General features: G+C 40.4%; 1 protein-coding gene across 1 annotated transcript; it reads right to left on the reverse strand.

The window, feature by feature from the left end:
• Positions 1 to 665: 665 nt before the first annotated feature.
• Positions 666 to 11542, reverse strand: DR1 (down-regulator of transcription 1). The gene is made up of 3 exons (XM_057374070.1): positions 10921 to 11542; positions 6018 to 6181; positions 666 to 2816 (listed from the first exon to the last, which is right to left on the reverse strand). The coding sequence occupies exons 1-3, from the start codon at positions 11138 to 11140 to the stop codon at positions 2670 to 2672; spliced, it is 531 nt and encodes a 176-aa protein (XP_057230053.1). The 5' UTR covers positions 11141 to 11542; the 3' UTR covers positions 666 to 2669.
• Positions 11543 to 12655: the final 1113 nt, after the last annotated feature.

Consider the following 12655-nt stretch of genomic DNA (forward strand, 5'->3'; position numbering starts at 1 on the left):
CTCATCAATTCAATATCAATTCATCAAGAAGCAGACACATCTTTGTACATGTTTCTTGTGAGACAAAGCAACAATACAGTTCACTAACCAAACATTATGCTCTATGTACCTGGTGTACCAAAGCATCAGGGGTACCATATATTCAGAAATCTGTCTTCACTGAGCAGCTCCTGCATCGAAGCACAACAGCAAAGTAATACAAAATTCATTTGTTGAAAGATCAGTGAAGATTCTCCCTGCAAGTGCCACAGTTTATTTCATTTCTCATACTTAAGGGGGAATGGCTGAATAAGTAATCTCTAATCAGKACTATCTACATAAAATTAAATTCTTACCACCTCTGCCTGTGGCCTTTCACTTTGTGAAAGTATTTCAGTAGCTGGCACACAATCTACAGGGTTTTTGTTCAACTTCTTGGGTGAACAATGTCWGGTTATAAAATACATACATACTAAATGCAATGCCCAAGAGGAAAGAGAGCAGGACAAGCCCAGAAATACTGTTTGCAAGCAGTAACAACCCAGTGAACAACAATGCCACCCAACAGCCCTCAGGCTGTAAAGACTTCAGGTCACAAAAAGTGTCCAGTGAGCCAAAGTAAAAACAGGTTTTATGTAGTCTTAACTTTTTTTTCCATAAAGGCAATGAAGAAGACAGACGGTTCATTAAATATAAAAGCAATTTTATAAAAACACATCAGAATTTTATTGCTTGAAGAATACAGCATATGAAAAAGCACAAGAATGTCCAAAAAGAAAGGTCACAAAAATTCAAACATTACACCATACATACCAGATGCAGTAAAATGTTAACCTGATTTCTGCATCAGAAAAGAAGGGTGTGAAAATATACCTAGTATCATTTAGAAGGAAAAGACTCATTTAAAATAGAAAGTGTGAAGGTGTTACAGTACAAATTAGAAAAGCCAACACTGCACATTAACATTGTATCACTAGACTAGATTTTCTACCTTTGGTACTTAAACCTTTACAGAAAATCACTTCCTCAGTCAAACCTTGCCTAACATATTTTATGTAGCATCCAGGAAAGTTTTTTGTTGTTTTTTTTTTTTTTAACTTAAACATTCAAACAAATACTCTTCTGAGTTTTCACTGCATTATTGCATTTAAAGACATGTTCRCATTTATTCAATCCACAACTCAACGCATCTCAAATTTAAATCAAAAGTCACTATGTGACTTAGATCTGAATACTTTCCAATTGGATCTTGTTCAGATCTTTATGTAAAAATGGGCCCACCATTTGCTGTTTGCATCCTTATGTAAACAGATGCAGCCCTCCTAAGAATTTTAACGAGAGCAACTTGCTGAGGATGTAAGTTAATAAAATCATCCACATTGTTAGAGAGCCATGGGGTCATCTACAGCAGCATGCAAGTGGCTTTTCTACTCTGCTCAGATTAGTGTACCAGAAGATATGCCAGTATTACTTCAAGTAACACATTAAAACTCAGCAATGGACACTACTGTGCTTTATTTCAACACAAAGGACAGCTGCTCATCCATTAAATCAACAAAACCATCAAAAGGACAAGTACATCACTTCTGTTTCATGTACCTGCTGACCACTCTTGGGGAACAGTTTATCAGAAACCTGGACTTACCTACAATTCATTTCGAGTGAAGAAAAGGTTGTCTTTCAACAAGGTATCTAAGTAATCCAGTGGCAATCTAGTCTGGAGAATGTTAGCATTATGCTGACCATGACTAATCAAATTTAAATAAATTCCCTCTTTTAGGATAAACATGCTGTTAGGGTCAGCTTTTGCCTTCTTGGGCTTGAATATTCAATCACTCCCAGTCACATCAGCAGAACAAACAATTCTGTTTCTTTAAGTTCCAGCTTTATATTTCAACAATACCAATAAATCTGGACTATGAAATACCATCAACAACAGTTAACACTAAACTGGAGTGAAGTAATAGAAGAGTTAGTTCTTCAAACCAGGCAGTCTTTAAAGTGAAATATTCAGTTAGGACTGTCAAAAGGATGTCATAATAAAACCACGGGTTTATTTTTTTTTTCACCCCCTATACAAAAGAAAAAAGACTGAATTTGTACAACTCCTATTAAACATACCTTTTCCTAGCTTGGTGAAAATGTATCATTTTCAAATTTTAACAAATGTTGTATTTGAGCATATATAATATTTATTGCCATATACATCCTCATTTTAAAAAGAACTAAGAATTCAGACTCTTCTATGCTGAACTCTACTTTTTTCCCATTAACAGATTATGTCTACTGTACCACTCCCCCAAAAAACAATTAAAAATTCTAAGTAAGATTTTATAGTTTAGTTAAAAGGGAGGAAATGCAAATGTGGATTTAGAGCTTTTTGTATAAATCTCACTATATTTTATAAACATGTTGTTTATTGTAACACTGTTTATTGATCAAATAAATGACGGACTATCTAAAATTTCCATATACACCATTAAAAATCCAAAGTTGATATGATACTGAACCTTAAATCTTCAAGAGTTCAAAAAAAGACAGTTTATACATGTACAGCACACAACAGCAGACACCCCTAGAATACCAACTGCCAGTCCACAATGCATACAAACTTACAGGTAAGCATTCATTTCACTGTTTTCATTGTGCAGGAAAAGTATTTCTTAGTAAGACAACTCAGCTGGTGATTTTCAGATATCATCTTCATCATCTTCATCCTGAGAAGATCCTGCCTGATTGGATGCACTGGCTGAGGCAGCAGCAAGCTGTGCCTGTTGAGCTGCTTGTTGCATCTGTAGCCATTCCTGCTGTGCCAGTTCTGCTTGCTGCTGTCTAGCCTAGAGACATGAATTTAATTGTTAAGGCCATACACGGCTTGTGAAGAATCTCTAGAACACAATACAAGCATTTTTATCTGTACCTGCAGATTCCTTTTATAGATTTTTTATTAATTGCACATGCAAAACCACATCTAGAAGTACCTTAATTATTTGTGCCAAGAAGTTTAGCTATAATCTCTCTTCCTCTGAAGACACCACTGTTTAGAGGCTTTACATTTATAAAAACAACTCACAGAAACTAATGTACTTAAATTCCATTGTAAGGATTGTGCTGAACCATTAGCTAATGAAAAATTTAACTGAGGCAAAGCAAAGGAAACTTTAGACATCAGTTTCAAGGGATCTTAACATTTAATCACAGTTCAGAGATGAGAACAACCTTGCTTTGTTGATTACAAATAACAAAACTTCCAATTAYGAAATCATCCAACTAAACCACAGAGGCACACATTATTACAAAAAACAAAGAAAGCCATTATCTTACTTTGCTAAGGAATCTTTGTAAAACAGAACTAGGTAAGGTCTTCTCAAATTCAGGTATGACAACTGAGGATGGCTTTGCTACAGAAAAGTACAATTCTTTACTGAAAAGTACAAGACATCTATCAAAACATTTCAAATAGAAAAATGAGAATTCACCAGTTGAACAATCTAGGGTTTTCACCAGTTTTTTGGCAACTCCTGTTGATTTCAACCATATACTAATTGCTTGTGTTAAAGTTACAACTTCAATCTCTACTTTGAACATTAAGAAAACATTCTCAAAATGAAAAGCTTTCCGTCTTTTTTACTAYTCTACTTTTACAAGTCTAACGCTATAATAATTTCCTTTCTAATCCTATTGCACTCAATGAATTTTGCTTTTTTTTTTTTTTCAAAGCATCAAGTTTTTTACAGTTTTGCAAACTTTAAGATGCCAGAAGATGATGCTTTGGAAAACAGTCARATCCAGTTTTTCTACTTAGCAATGTGAAAAAAAGGGAATCCTCCTTTATTACTACAAAGTGCCACATTTTTCTCAGTCAGTTCTACAGTAAAARAATTACTTTATAGAGGTAGAAATCTCTTCTCAATGAAAACTTTTCAGTATTTCAAACTTCCAGTGGTAGCATGGTTACAAGCGTTGGAAAACAATTTAAGACATCGTAAAGTTTTAAAGGAAAGACAGCAGCATCTGTACACATAGGAAGGCACAAATATTTATCAGACAGGAGATAACAACAGGGCTCCCTACTGACCCTGCTATGRTAAAGTTTACTGTACTCTCAATGTGGTGATACTCATGCATGCTCCAGGAAATAGAGGTTCAGCACCTCACACTGGATACATCACTTTGGCAGTGCCCACCCTCACTGCCATACTCGTAACGGTAACACTTCACCATTTCAAAAATGGGAAAAGAAAAAAACCTCACATACAATTCCATTGTGTTGGATCGACCAAGAAGCTCTATAAGCATCTGMTAAAGTTTACTCATTTACTGCACAGCTCCAGCAAAGAAGCCTCAGAAAACCCCCAAATCTGTCCTTGTCTTGCACAAAAACTTAGACACGCATGAATATCAGGATAAGCCATTCCCCTGACTTCAAATATTTACATTCATCCAAGAGAGAGGTGTCAAACATTCATAATATTAATAAGCAGGTATTTTAAAACCAGAGCAAGAAGTCAGCATAGTGGCATGCTCTAGAACATTAAAAAGATTAACACAAATAAATAAGCATGCCCTTGCGTAACTATTTTTAAGACTAATTACAGTACTTCCAACAGCACATCACAGCTACTATTTTTGAAAAATGAGACTGTCATCTTTGAATCTAAGCAAACATCTTCCATATTACCGAATACTATTTTTAAAAAACATTCATACAATCTTGTCAAACTGGCATGTGCTGTCTTAATTTAGAAGGCACAGTAACAGAATTTTAAAAAAAATATACTGCAAGTTGTCATTCYTTAGACAAAGTGTGGCTTGCATATGGTGGTTTCAGTAATTTTTTTTTTTCCAATGATACTCTCATGCTAATAGTCCCTTAAAATGATCCCTCAGTTTTGTTGTGTTTTCTTTTTGTATATCATGCTGAGTTATTTGCACAATTTAGTAAGCAAAACGCAGGTATCAAACTGACTATTATTTGTAAATCTTCCCCAAAATCCAGAAGCAGCCATATTGGTTTTTCTAATGTTAGTACAGTCAAACAAGAGGCACATGATTTGATCATAAGTAGCTCACTGCAATAGCTACATGGTATGCCGAAATTTTAAATGCCTTAAAATTCATCATGCAATGAAGATTAAAGTAGTTGGCATGTTATAAGATGAAAAACAACAGTTTCAGCAAGATACAAGTATAGCAAAGGAGAGAGAAGGTCACAGTAATCAGACTTTAACTGAATAAGCATTTTCATCAGAGGAAATCAAAATAAGCAAACTGAAAAAATAAAACTCTGGCCTTGGTTAAGAGAAAAGAGAGATGCCAGACAACTTTCCCCTCRCTTACAGAATGATCCTGTCAAACTGACAGAATAACAGAGAGAAAGACAGTGTAGATAAATAAATAATATTGAGTCTTAGTCAATTAAACTGGGAGATGTTAAACCATCTAGGAAAGCTGGAATGGGATAAGGCTGGGATGAAGGAGAATGTGAGTGTGTGTTAGTACATTATTTGGAGGCAAATGCTTTTTCCATGTCTCAATAGCCTCTTTAAAAATTAATGCATGATTTCAATCAATTACAGTCTTGCCAAGATTAAAGTTTCTTTCAAAGTATAAAACATAACATTGGTGCACTGATGGTCAGAAATTGAAAAGTTATTTTCACCTTTTAATGTTTCAAAACTGGTCATTTTCTAAAATACCAGATGTTATTCTTTTACTTCCTCAACTAAGTAATTCTTCATGTATTCTCCATGATAGACTGGAAACACCCAAGTAGCAGCAAAACCCCATGCTTTTTAAACTAAAGTATGAAATACATTCATATACCAAGTTCTATATATCAAATCACAGAAGTATCAAGTAGCAGCATCTTATTTGTTGACTTCACATTCCCCAATTCAAATGGCCAAGGCCAATAGCATCTTAGATGCCACATCAATTCATGGGGATACTTCTTGAGGTGTGCACATGTCTGTGTGGCCCTAGACCTGCAGCATTAATTATTCTAACTTCATCAGAACAAGTATTGCTTCACTTACTTGTGCAAATAATTCCTGTTGCTGCCTTAGTAGCTCTTCTTCCGGAATGCCAAGGTTCTCCAAGCGTGAACTGGCCTTTCTTCTCTTTAGTGCTACTGTTTTGCATTCTTGTAAGACTTCTTTTACTTCACTGATATAGGAGCCAAACCCCAAACTTTCTAGTGCTAGAAAAAAAGAAAAGACACTGTTTACCTTTTACTAAGTTTTTGATAATAGATATTGATTTGTTTATCTAAATTTCTRTATTTAAAATGCATATATATAAAACTACATATAAGCTATTCATTGTTTTGTTTCTCAACAGAACCTCTTCCATTTATCTCCATATTAAAATGTATTCAAAAACTAAAATCTTGCACTTTTATCTGCCCAAAGAAATCTGTAATGTAGCTATATCCTGCAACAACAGTTTTTTTTAAAGAATGCAAAGGTAGCAGAAAGGATTATAAAAGCCCAGGTAGAACATGTGACAAAAGACAACTGTTTCCTCATGCACCATTTACTGTGACATGCCTCCACACACACCCAAAGTGAACCTATTGCAGAATATACTAGAAACTTTACATAAACACCAATTATCCTAGAAACAGGTATCAGTTTAATAAAAAAACTGGTTTATTTCCAGTATTTACACCATTCAGAGTTTACCTCACAAAATTTGGTTTAACCCTTATCTTAATCTCAACTTTATGTGACCRCCTATTCAAGGAATAGCACTACACTGCACAACAGCAATCGACAGATTGATATAAAACAGCTTGATATAAACAAGATCTTTGTTACAGTAACTCAGACAATATTCCAACACTAATGTTGTAAGCAACATTTTCTTACCCATAGTTACAGCAGCACTGCATCATAATATAAAYAATAACCCAAAGCCATTCTCTAAATTTTCAGCTTCCAACTTGTACTCAGGGAGACAATTCACAGTCTTCAACAGGGATGTCAGTGCTGCTGTCTACTCATGCAGCACCACTATCCCTTTAAGAAAGAACACTTGGCAAAGTAATTTACATAATACTTATTTCTTTTAAAAAATTAAKTTAAAAGATAAACTGATCTAGAGATAGTAAAATTACTTTAGAGAGAGTATGCCAGTTTAGCCTCAGCCCACACACAGACACTGGAAACACTTTTTCTAATTAACCCACAGTTTGTAGGAGAATCACCTAAAACTTCAGAAACCTGTTTCATCCACCCTCAGCAGACAGGAGGCAAATCCATGTCTCATAGTCCAGAACTGGTTATCTTACCACTCTACAGATATTTAAGAACTCATTCAATTTTAAAATGTAAACAGTATACACAGTAAATTTTTTAAGTCACACTTTTTTAACCGAACTGAAGAAATATGTAAGTCTAACATCACTAAGACAAACCATCACAGCAAAACCCAGAGGTGTTTGTTAAAAGACCAGGGCTGGCAATCTGTTGTATCAGAATATGAACAACTGCCGAGTCTGAAGTTAACAGTAATATGTGTTTTTAGAGAAATTTTAAATGGTCCTTACAATAATATAAATAATGGAAAGAACTTACATTGTACAGCAGAGACACACAAAAACAAATAAAATCCCCCCATGTGATACAACCAAGACAAATTTTTACAATTACTCAATATAAGCAAGCTATGAAGAACCATATATGCATCATAAATCTACTGCATTGAAATTCTCCTGGCTGTGAAACAACCTACAAAACTTACCATGCTCTTGAAGCACATCAAGGCTTTACAGAACATATGAATGGAAGGAATACAGATCCCTTTATACCACCATGGTGCTAAAATGTGGGAGAAGTGATTACTACTTTATCAGAGCTGCTGTTTCATCAAAACTTAAAGCCTCYCAGATGGCTGAAAATCCAATATCTCACCAAGGCTAGAATGATCCCACCAAATATAAACTGCTGAATTCCAAAACACAGCATTTGGGGGGATAACCCAACTCATAACACCAGACCACAATTACCCTTTCCCCAGTTTTCCACTCTTAAMGACTGCAAGAAGGTGAAGGTCTCTGAGTAAGTATAAGGTCTCTAAGTATAATTAATATCTGATACTTTTAAATTTTTATGCTCCTTTCAAAGAAAAAAGAACTTCCGAAATACAATCCTAAACAYGAACAGTTGTGTGGGATTTTTTTAATTAAATAATAACACACACASAGAGTCAGTATCCGAACAGTCCATGAAAAGAAGCTACAAGATTTGACATCCATCTGCAGCCTACCTTACTGCACAACAGTTCCACGTGACCAAGTAAAGTAACCAACTTCATAAAACGGTGATTTTATAAGTCACCATTTTCTGAATAAAAAATTCATTTCTTATAAAAAGCCTCCTTTATCACAAGTCATGTAACACTCAAATGACTCTGTTTTCTCTTCCAGAATGGAAGAACATTCTTCTGCTTACTAGAGCTGCAGATTCACTGCTGGGTTCCTGATGGTGGGATTCAACAATAAATGTGGAGATGTCCACTTAGAACTATTGCAGAGCCTAGATGCTTTTGGGTATTCTCCAAAAAAGCTGTCTGGCATTTCACTACCAGTAGTAAGTGCCTGGCATAGTCTGAGTACATCTATCAAATCAGAGTGCTAATGGGATGCAAGAAGCCTCTGCTTTCCTTTCCCTATGCCATGGACAGCACTGTACCAGTCAAATGTTTGTGCTACCACACAATAAAACGTAGCAGGGACCTCATCTATCTCCCAGTGGTGGAGAAAGAGTTCTTGCTCAGCATGTGGCTACACAATCATTTTACCAGYGCAACAAAGGAAGGGGTATCTCAAGCATCACTGCACCAAACATCTAAGCACAGTGACGAAGCGCAGTTTCATGTTACCTCTAATATTGTCCAATGGCAGAGTGTCACCAACTGTAGAGTGCCTCTTTCCCCTTCCTCCTGCCCAGGCAAATACCCTTCCTGCTTCTTGTTTACAGTCTAATAATTTCTAGTTTACAGCCCCAGTCAGCCAGCAAACTCACCTGAAAGCACACCGTGCTCTGCCCTAAATTCTCGAAAGCCACAGGGTCAGTTGCATTGGCAATTGCCAGATCCATCTCTTGGAGGGTACAAAAAGACTCCTCTTGGCAGCACCTTGGACCAGGTGTGATGTGATTGCCATTAACCTCAATTTACTTCCACGCATTCAGAAGGACAAAGATACATATATGGCCACAACAAACAGATTTCAACTGCCTAATTCGTTAGCATCATCATCATGAAGCTGCATCAAGAGGAAGTCAAAATAGCAAGTCTAGAATGTATGATAATAGATAAAAATTATTAAATACTCTACCTATGCACACAATCACCATTTCTCAAACTTCACAGAGAGAACACCTACTAACTGACCAGAATCTGAAAGGAGCTAACAGCAAACACACCTCCTTCAAGATAAGAACAGCAGAAAACCCAAGAACAACAACTTCTATCTCTAGAACATTACAAAAATGGATACAATGACACATTTTACTAGAGCGTTTAGATTTTATTTCCTAGCTCTATAGTGTGGTAACACAAGGACATAGAACCCACCAAAATACTTGGCATGGGACCACCTGCTGATGTTATGCACACATACTTTAGTTTCAATTTGTTTTCCAAAAAACTGAGACCAAGCATAGGACAACAATACGTGAAACTTTTTCCACAGACCACTATTGGGCACAAAATATTTTCACACATAAACTCTTTATAGCCCTCAGCCTTGAAGACCACATCTATTCCTGYGTTAAGAGTTAACCTCAAACTTTTTTTGTGGTGACTGGAAGAAACTTTCTGCATATTAAAGAGCTTCACACCTTCCATGTGCAAGCACAGGTTTTACTCTTTGCATCCTAGGCTTCTGTGTTGGAGCTACTTTGCTAAATTTTTAAGGTACATGTATTTATTTAATATTAAAGCTCATACACACTACATATTTTCTTTTTCTGTACTTGAACCTCTTGAACCTGTACTTGAACCTCTTCTAGTGAGCAAGCTAATACATTTCAAATGAACCATTTTTTTTGTTTCAAACAGCAAATACTACTAAAAAAACCAGCAAACAATAACGTTCTTTTAATTAAATTGATACCATTCCAGTTCTGAAAACAGCTCTACTACAAATGCTACTGTTCGTATCTCTACTACGCAGCAAAGTACTCTTTCACTACTGCTGCTATAAATTTGTTTGCAGTAGACACTGGTATCAACAACCCTGTCTTAAGTAGCAAAGCAAATGAATTCTGACAAAAGATTCCTGATGCAGACTTTAGGATGAGGCAAGAATATAAAGAAAAAAAACGAGGCACAGAGAGAGAACTCGCCTTTTATTCAAGCAAGGGGAAGTGGAAGTCAACAGCAGAGAAAGATACAAGGGCATAGGTCACGTTTAAATGCTTTCTGCAACAGATACAAAGATGCAACATTAAACAATGAGACTATAAGGACAGCCCTAAAGAAAAATGATACTCTTTAGAGATTCCAGACAAGACTACCACAAATTAAGGCCTGAGTCCCACATAATCAATCTCCAACTAGAAAGACGTTTAATATATTCAGAATCTTAAAGCACTCTGCATATCCTTTCGAAAAAGCAGACCTCGTTTTACAGGTAGGAAAAAGAGGAAGAGATTCGGTGACTTCACTCAAAGCATCACAGGCTTCTCTGAAGCACAAAACCAGAGCTGGTCCTAAGCACACGCAGCAGCCGCTTTAACCACACAAAGACAACCTCCCTTGCAGCGCGACTGGCAAGCCGGACAACACAGGCTTTTCCTCCAGACCCTTACGAGACTCTTCCTTTTGTGTTCTACACAGCTGCAAGCAAGCGGAGAGGAAAAGGCGGCAGCGGGACAGGAGAGGCTCACAGGTGCCSGACCCGGCAGCGGCACAGCGCCCGCGGAAGCTCACCTTGTATGACATGCTCCGGGGAGATAGTTTTCTTCTCCGATTTGTTGCAGATCTCGTTGGCCTCGGAGGAGATGAGGTGGATGAATTCAGTGCAGCAGTTGACCACCAGCTCCCGGGCGTCGTTCGCCACACGGACGTTGGGCAGCGTCTCTTTGATCATCTTGTTGATGGCAGCCCTGGGGATGGTGAGGTCGTCGTCGTTGCCGGACGACGAGGCCATCCTGGCTGCGCTCGGCTCACGGGCTGCGCTCAGCGCCCGCACGGGGCTCCAGGGCGCGGGGACCCGGCGGGGGCGGGCGGGGCCGCGGGGAGCGACGTCGAGGAGGGGCGGAGGGCAGAGGGGGCCGGGCCGGGGGTCGCTGCCGAGCCGGGGGAGTCGCGGGGCCGGGAAGGGCTGCTCGGGCTCAGGGCTCCCTCGGCCGCGGCGCCTGCCACTGCCGCCTCCGCCACATCCTTCGGCCGCCGGCGCCGCCGCCTTATGACCAGCCTGAGGGGAGGCGAGCGGCGGAACGCCCCGACGCGCGGCGCAGCTTGACTCGGCTCGGCTGGGCTGGCTCCGGCCGTGCGGCGGCCGCGAGGCGGAAACGCTCCGGCTCCAGCTCAACCTGCGAGGGACGGCGCTTCCGCCGGAAGGGGGAACAGCTTCCGCCGCCGAGAGCACCGGAAGGGCTGCGGCGCCACGTGCGGGCCCCGGCGGCAGCGGCGGCGGCAGCGAGGGCTCCTTTAGCCTTCCCCAMTGCCAGGAGCCGCGCTCGGGCCCCSCCGGGGYTCCCCACGGCCCCGCCCGCCCTTCCCTKCGGTTCCGGCAGGCGTAGGGGATCTGACAGCCCCGGCAGGCTTGTTYCCAAAGCAGGACGGGCTCGGCGCTTCATCCGCAGTTTATTCACGACTTGTAGGCATGGCTGGTTTTACTCGGCATCTGTCTGTAACGCTATATTTTCTGCTTTCACTGGCGCCCTAACCAGTAGCGTCAGGGTTGTATGAGGCAGAATTAGCCAGACCACGAGGGCGTTTGTGGAAGGCCCGTTAAAGCTCACAGTCCTGATTGTGCCTTGGTTGTGCTGTAATGGAAAAGCGCCTGGGAATGCAGCCCAGCCCAAGCTGCGGGCCAGACACACCCACAGCTGAGCAACGCTGAGGGGCTTCTGACAGGCCCAGCCCTTCTGTGGATGGTCCCTGTGCTGACCCTCACCGGCTGGCGATGGGATTTTCGGGCTGCGGAGGGGCGATTTGCCAGGCTTCCCTCAGCCCCAGCAGCATTCTCCTGTCATTTAATTCCTGCTTTCTGATTTTCAGCCTAGCTGCTGTTCCCACCTCTCTGCCATCCGTAGGTTGATGCTGGGCTGCGGGYAGCTGGTGTTTTGCAGGAGGTGTGSGTTAGGATGTMCAGCTGTGCACCGGGGCTGCTGCGGGTGCTGTTGTCCCCTCAGTCCCCGGCTGCTGKCCGAGGGAGGTCCCTGCACGCCCCGCACCTTGGGCCCCACTAAAGGAGTCACAGCTGCAGAGCAAGCCCTGCGTTATCTGCAGTGTTTGGTACCCGCGGGAGCTTTGAGCTGCTCTGGGGAAAGGCAGGGCAGGGCAGGGCTGCTGCAAGTCCCAGCACGGAGTTAGATTTTGGCTTACTGAGRCAGTATTGAAGGAAAGAGAAAGTTGTGTATCCCCAGTGAGCTCCAGCCGGGCTCTGGGGGTGAAACAAGGGCAGCTGCTGGAATGTGCTGAGAAATTGCAGCCTGGA

This window comes from Malurus melanocephalus, unplaced genomic scaffold, assembly GCF_030028575.1.
Source record: "Malurus melanocephalus ecotype Western Australia unplaced genomic scaffold, MMel_1.1 scaffold_8, whole genome shotgun sequence".
NCBI classification, from domain to species: domain Eukaryota; kingdom Metazoa; phylum Chordata; class Aves; order Passeriformes; family Maluridae; genus Malurus; species Malurus melanocephalus.

Excerpts from the sequence above, each read along its gene's own strand:
- DR1 (XM_057374070.1), bottom strand. The coding sequence starts at position 11,140 with ATGGCCTCGTCGTCCGGCAACGACGACGACCTCACCATCCCCAGGGCT. Across the intron at positions 6,182-10,920 it reads CCCGGAGCATGTCATACAAG|CACTAGAAAGTTTGGGGTTT; the intron begins GTGAGCTTCCGC and ends CTTTTTTTCTAG. Across the intron at positions 2,817-6,017 it reads AACAGGAATTATTTGCACAA|GCTAGACAGCAGCAAGCAGA; the intron begins GTAAGTGAAGCA and ends TCATGTCTCTAG.